Source organism: Cebus imitator, unplaced genomic scaffold, assembly GCF_001604975.1.
Source record: "Cebus imitator isolate Cc_AM_T3 unplaced genomic scaffold, Cebus_imitator-1.0 Scaffold274, whole genome shotgun sequence".
Taxonomy (NCBI): domain Eukaryota; kingdom Metazoa; phylum Chordata; class Mammalia; order Primates; family Cebidae; genus Cebus; species Cebus imitator.
The window spans coordinates 630,260-636,654 of record NW_016107589.1 but is presented as its reverse complement, the minus strand read 5'-3'; the positions used below and the strand labels follow the sequence as shown (position 1 = coordinate 636,654).

At 50.0% G+C, this 6,395-nt stretch overlaps 1 protein-coding gene across 1 annotated transcript in view; it reads left to right on the top strand.

Annotated features, from left to right (window-relative positions):
• The window catches only part of FAM53C (family with sequence similarity 53 member C), a 10,338-nt gene extending 6,199 nt beyond the window's left edge, over positions 1–4,139 (top strand). Inside the window, exons 4-5 of the mRNA XM_017500938.2 lie at positions 1,765–2,549; positions 3,852–4,139. Of these exons, the coding sequence (XP_017356427.1) occupies positions 1,765–2,549; positions 3,852–4,109 (1,043 nt within the window). The 3' untranslated portion in view covers positions 4,110–4,139. The remainder of the gene's footprint in view (positions 1–1,764; positions 2,550–3,851) is intronic.
• Positions 4,140–6,395: the final 2,256 nt, after the last annotated feature.

The window sequence follows — 6,395 nt, the reverse complement described above, 5'->3', positions numbered from 1 at the left end:
AGTGCCTATAATCCCAGCTACTCAGGAGGCTGAGGCAGGAGAATCACTTGAACCCAGGAGGTGGAGGTTGCAGTGAGCCGAGGTTGTGCCCACTACACTTCAGCTTGGGCAACAGAGTGAGACTCTGTCTGAAAAACCGAAAAAAAGAAAGAAAGAAAGAAAAATACTGTAGCAAATAACCTTGTACATATGTCATTTTTGTGCCTGTGAAAATATATCTGAAGTATAAATACCTAGATTATTAATTACTCAGTCAAAGGGCCCATGATCATAGGGACATTTAGGTGGAGGCATCACTAGTGGACAATCAGAACTCTCTAACTCACGCTGCTGAGCTGTTCTGCATCTCATTTACTGTTGGGATACTTAGCAAGGAAAGTGCTTTGGCAAAAACATGTTCATTCAGTCTCTTCCTCCTGTTTATTAAAGACTTGCTGGAAACCAGGTATTGTGTTATAAGTATAGAACATGATCTCATGGTCCCTGCCCTAAAGAGGTTAGCAGGGGGAAGAACTATTGACTAAATACAGTCAGTATTAGTTTTGCCATCAATTGCTCCAAATATCCAGCCCCTGCAGAATTCCACCAGCTAGCCAGAGGAGTTTGGACTAGGCCCCTAGTCCCTTAATGAGCCATCTCCCAAAAGCCACATTTTTTATTGGAATACAGTGAGTGAGAATCAGTTCTTTTAGTCCATTTCCTCTTCCTTCCCTTGATCCCTCCATCTCTTTGGATTTAAGGAAGGCCTGGAGGAAGGGATTCGTAGTATGCGGGTAGCCAGACACAAAGGAACATGAGCAGCACAAAGTCTTAGGGTTTCTCAAGCCTGGATTTCACTGTCAAAGGCTTTCCCCACCCTGTCTGCCCTCCCTAGGAATAAAAGTGATCTCTTACCTGCCTGATTACCTCTTACTTCTTGGCAGCCCTAACTCCTGACTTGGTGCTGTTGACATATGAGAAGAGGAAAGGCCAAAGAAGGAGAGCATAGGCCTGCTTTTCAGCATCCAGGGCAAGAGTAGGGGAGGGGCAGGGGGAGGGATGAACAGGGACACACATAGACCTGTTTGTTTCTCTTGACTTTTACTTTTGAGAGAGAGTGGCAGGTATTAGATGAAATGTTTTTGATTCCAGGTAGTTTGTCACAATGCAGGCAATATAACATAGTCGTTTAGAAACCTGGCCTTGGCGTCAGACAGACCTGGATTTGAATCCTTTGGTCTTTTGATTGCCATGTGATTTTGGGAAAGTTACTGAATTTCTCTTATCTGTGAAATGGAGATAATGATAATGATACTACCTACCTCATGAGGTGTTTGGAAAATTTCACATAAAGTTCTCCGTACATTGTATGGCACATGGTAAGTTCTTTAAAAATGTAAGCTATCAGGCCGGGCGCGGTGGCTCAAGCCTGTAATCCCAGCACTTTGGGAGGCCAAGGCGGGTGGATCACTCACGAGGTCAAGAGATCGAGACCATCCTGGTCAACATGGTGAAACCCCGCCTCTACTAAAAATACAAAAAATTAGCTGGGCATGGTGGCGTGTGCCTGTAATCCCAGCTACTCGGGAGGCTGAGGCAGGAGAATTGCCTGAACCCAGGAGGCGGAGGTTGCGGTGAGCCGAGATCGCGCCATTGCACTCCAGCCTGGGTAACAAGAGCGAAACTCCGTCTCAAAAAAAACGAAAAAAACCAAAACAAAACAAAAAAAAAAAAAAAAAAATGTAAGCTATCATTAATATTATTTTTATTATGAATGCCTTCCAGAAGGTGCTTCCTGGAGGGGCCTGCCCCACTGTTCCTGTGCTGAGTTCCAGGACAGCTTCAACTTCAGCTATCATCCTTCAGGCCTGAGCCTGCACTTCAGACCACCCAGTCGGGGAGGCTCCCCCAAGGAGCAGCCCCTCTCCCAAGTCCTAAGCCCTGAGCCCCCAGACCCAGAGAAGCTTCCTGTGCCCCCTGCCCCTCCATCTAAGAGGCACTGCCGCTCACTCTCAGTGCCCGTGGACCTGTCTCGCTGGCAGCCGGTGTGGCGGCCCGCCCCCTCCAAGCTGTGGACTCCCATCAAGCACCGGGGCAGTGGTGGAGGGGGTGGGCCGCAGGTGCCTCACCAGAGCCCCCCAAAGCGGGTCTCCAGCCTCAGGTTCCTCCAAGCTCCCAGTGCCTCTTCTCAATGTGCCCCAGCCCACAGACCCTACAGCCCTCCTTTCTTCAGCCTGGCCCTGGCCCAAGATTCCTCTCGACCCTGCGCTGCCTCCCCTCAGAGTGGCTCCTGGGAGAGTGATGCTGAGTCCTTGTCACCTTGCCCACCTCAGCGCCGCTTCTCCCTGTCACCCAGCCTGGGCCCGCAGGCAAGCCGCTTCTTGCCTTCTGCCCGGAGCTCTCCCGCATCCTCCCCAGAGCTGCCCTGGCGACCTCGAGGTCTCCGCAGCCTTCCCCGAAGCCGCTCACAGCCTTGTGATCTGGATGCCCGCAAAACTGGGATCAAGCGGCGCCACGAGGAGGACCCCCGGCGTCTGCGTCCTTCCTTGGACTTTGACAAGATGAATCAGGTGGGACCAGCAAGACTAGGGGAGCTTGAATGGGAGTATGGGGACTCTGTTCTGTTCCGACTTTTGAGCTAGCCCCTAGCTTCATTCCCCTGCTCCCCTGCCACCCACCAGCAGCACCTCCTTTAGCTCTTAGCTAGGGTGACCTACCATCCCAGCTTGCCTGAGACTGTCCCAGTTTTAGCACTAAAAGTCCCCCCTCCTGTGAAATGCCTTAATCCTGGGAGTTAGAGAAACTGGGGTAAGACCCATGTTAAACCTTCCAACAGGGATCCCAAATTGTCCTGCAAGTGGTACTTTCCCTCCTTTTTGTTTTTTTTGTTTTTTTTAAAGATAGGGTTTTACCGTATTGGTCAGGCTGGTCTCGAACTCCTGACCTCAGGTGATCCGCCCATTTCAGCCTCCCAAAGTGCTGGGATTACAGGCATGAGCCCGCGCCCGGCTTCCCTCCTTTTTAAGAATGCATAAGCTGCAAAAAATCCCATCATCAGTGCCCACTCCTTGTGCCCAAGGCTGGTTTTGCCACTTGCTTGTCACTGTTTCAAAGTGGGTCTGTGAAGGCTGAAGCAAGTTGGGCTGCTATAGTGTAGTCATCTGTTAGACAAATGTTTTTTGACTTCCTAGTGTGAGTGCAGTTATTTTATGCACTTGCTCACTTTTTTCATATTATTATTTCTAGACCACTGGGTTACAAACCTCTTTAAGAATAGATTCACTTTTTTGGCCGGGCACAGTGGCTCAAGCCTGTAATCCCAGCACTTTCGGAGGCGGAGGCGGGTGGATCACGAGGTCAAGAGATCGAGGCCATCCTGGTCAACATGGTGAAACCCCGTCTCTACTAAAAATACAAAACATTAGCTGGGCATGGTGGCGCGTTCCTGTAATCCCAGCTACTCGGGAGGCTGAGGCAGGAGAATTGCCTGAACCCAGGAGGCGGAGGTTGCGGTGAGCCGAGATCGCGTCATTTGCACTCCAGCCTGGGTAACGAGAGCGAAACTCCAACTCAAAAAAAAAAAAAAAAAAAAAGAATAGATTCACTTTTTCATACAGTTGTCCATCCCATCTGCAAACATTTACTGACTCTGACTAGGCACTGGCAGTACAGAGTAGTATAATGCAGATGATGTTCCTGCCTGCATAGAGCTTCTGAATCTTTTTTTTTTTTTTTTTCCTACTGCTTTGAGCAAAAGCAGTTTTCTAATGGAAACAGTGGGCTCCAAATTTTGTCAGAAAGTTTACAAACCTCACCCTAAAGCCTAGGATTCTTGCCTTCAGGTGTAACTGTCTTCTTTGTTTGTTTGACAGAAACCATACTCAGGAGGTCTCTGTCTCCAAGAAACAGCCCGGGAAGGCAGCAGCATCTCTCCACCATGGTTCATGGCCTGTAGCCCCCAACCCCTCTCGGCTTCCTGCAGCCCCATTGGGGGTTCCTCCCAGGTGCTGAGTGAAAGCGAAGAGGAGGAGGAGGGGGCTGTGCGGTGGGGTCGGCAGGCACTGAGCAAGCGGACACTGTGCCAGCAGGACTTTGGGGACCTGGACTTGAATTTGATTGAGGAGAACTAAAACTGAGAGGCTGCTTCCTGGGGCCACACAGACTGACTCTCTTATGGCTACTAACAAGTGTCGAGGCCCCAAGGCTGGGGGCCTAGCCTGGGAATGGGGGTGAGTGGAGGGCTCCGACTCAGGGCAGCCGGAAATCTTCTCGCTCCAGCAAGCTCGACCATGCCGAGAGACTGGCCGGGACAAGATAAACGGAGCTGGTGGCGGGAGGGACAGCCCCAGAGCAGACCCTTCCCATGGCGGCCCTGAGTGTGAGTATCCCTGCCATGAAGAGAGCAATGGGCAGGGAAGGAAGGGGTCTGCTGACCCCAGCTCGGGGAATTTCACTAGCCCCTTTGCTTCAAAGGGCACTTGTGTCTTAGAATTTGGCCAGGGTGGGGGGTTGAGTCAGCCTCCTCGGAGAAACTGTGTGAGAGTGTGTGCGTGCATGGGAGTGTACTTGTGGAAGGGTGTGTTTGCGTAGCCTTAGGGAAGGAAGGCAGTTGCTCCTTAACAGCAGAGTATCATGATACCCCCAGGATCTTGAGTTTTTTACAGGATGGTGGGTTTGCTCAAGGAGTTAAGAGGTGGGCACCAAGTTTTCCTTTTTTCTAAATAGCTCTGGAACCAGGCTTGTAATCCATAGCATCACCAACTCTGCAAAGGATTTCGTTTTGGGGCACAGCAGGGTGTTTTAAGTGCTGTGACTTCAGCTAATGATCTTTTCCTCAGCCCTCCCGCCCATCCACTAGCTCAATCCTCAATATTGAGGAATGCAGATGGGGGGGTGTCACCATATTTTTTCTGTGCTGGCCTTTTTTTCTCATCAGATTGTCTAGGCTTTATACCAGCTGCCTCTTTTGCCCTCTTGAGTAGAGTTGCACATGGCACATGAGCAACTGAGGCAGGGTTGGGGGGGGTTCCATCTCTCTCTTCTCTGCTGATGGGATGCTTTTCCCCTTACCCTCTGCCCTTTTAGGTCATAGACTAGGTAGGAAGGCCCTATATTGGTCCCCAGTATCTAGTGAGGCAGACGTGCAGCAGAAGTGGCATTCAGTCCTCAGCAGACATGGGTGAGCTCACCGCAGCACTGCTATTTGGAAGCTGACTGCAGGAAACCAATTCTTACAAGATCCAGGCCCAGCCTCTTCGACCTGCTTGGGAAAGAGGAAGGGGTGTTTAGCATTTAATAGTTTGCTTGTCTTCCACTCCTGCCAGGAAATGTTTATTTGCCTCTAATTGGCCCTTAGAGACCATAGGGAGGTTGGGGCTCACTGAGGGATTGGCTGAGGATGTATAAAGCAACGGCTGTAAGAAGCAATTGGGAGTTTGGTTGTCATTGGATTGAATTTACTTTTTTGTTTCTCACCCAGAACTTGAGTCAGGACCGCTGGTCCCAGTGGCCACAGTGATGGGTTTAAGTACCTTGGTAGGGCTGGCACCAGTGGAAACCCATACTAAAGCTGCCACCACAATAGCTTGTGAGGTTTTGTCCAGTTTTGGTTAGACCCTGCTTGACCATATTGGACCTACCCTTCTTGTTTATGGCAAGAAGGACATTTTTCTCTTCAATTTCCAGGGTTTCCTAGGATCCAGTTCTTCATGTAGGGGAAGAAGACCAAGGTCGTTGTGTTTTCTTCCTCATGGAATTGAACCTGACATTTTCTGGGTTTCCGGAGCATCAGTGAGGCTTCAGCCTCCTCGTCTCCACTCCAGAGAGGAGGTGGCCATGTCTTCTTAAGCCTTTGGCCCTCAGAGGCTCCTCCGTATCTCCTGGCTAGTTACCACTGGGCTACCAGATCTCTAGGGGCCTGAGAGAAGCCCTCTGGAGAATCCAGGGAAACTGTGAGCCTAGGAGTTGCCCATCTATGGTTTCATTCCTCCCCTGGCTCTTCTCCCTCTTCAGGCCATAATTTCCCTGGTGGCAACTTCTTTTTTTCCTGGGGTATCCTCATCCCTGGGCTCTCTGCTACAGATTGGCTGTGCCAGCTTCCAACAGGTCACTGGCAATGCCAGTGAGATTTCTGCAGGCTCTAAGCTGAAGAAGTGAGGCAGTGATTCTGCCTCCATCCTGGTTTCCCCAAAGGCCCAGGGCACCATTCTTAGGGGAGAAGGTCTACAGTTACCATTATTTTAATTCCATTACTTTCAGTCTGGAAAACTAAGCTAGTCAGAACTATCATCTTGCTTCCCAATGTAAGAACCCATGGCCCTGGAACAAGCCTTTTCAAGAAGTGGTTCATGTTGCTTTACACAGTAGATCTGTTCTAACAGTTCTGTGTAAACCAAATGCTATTTTTCAATGCATTT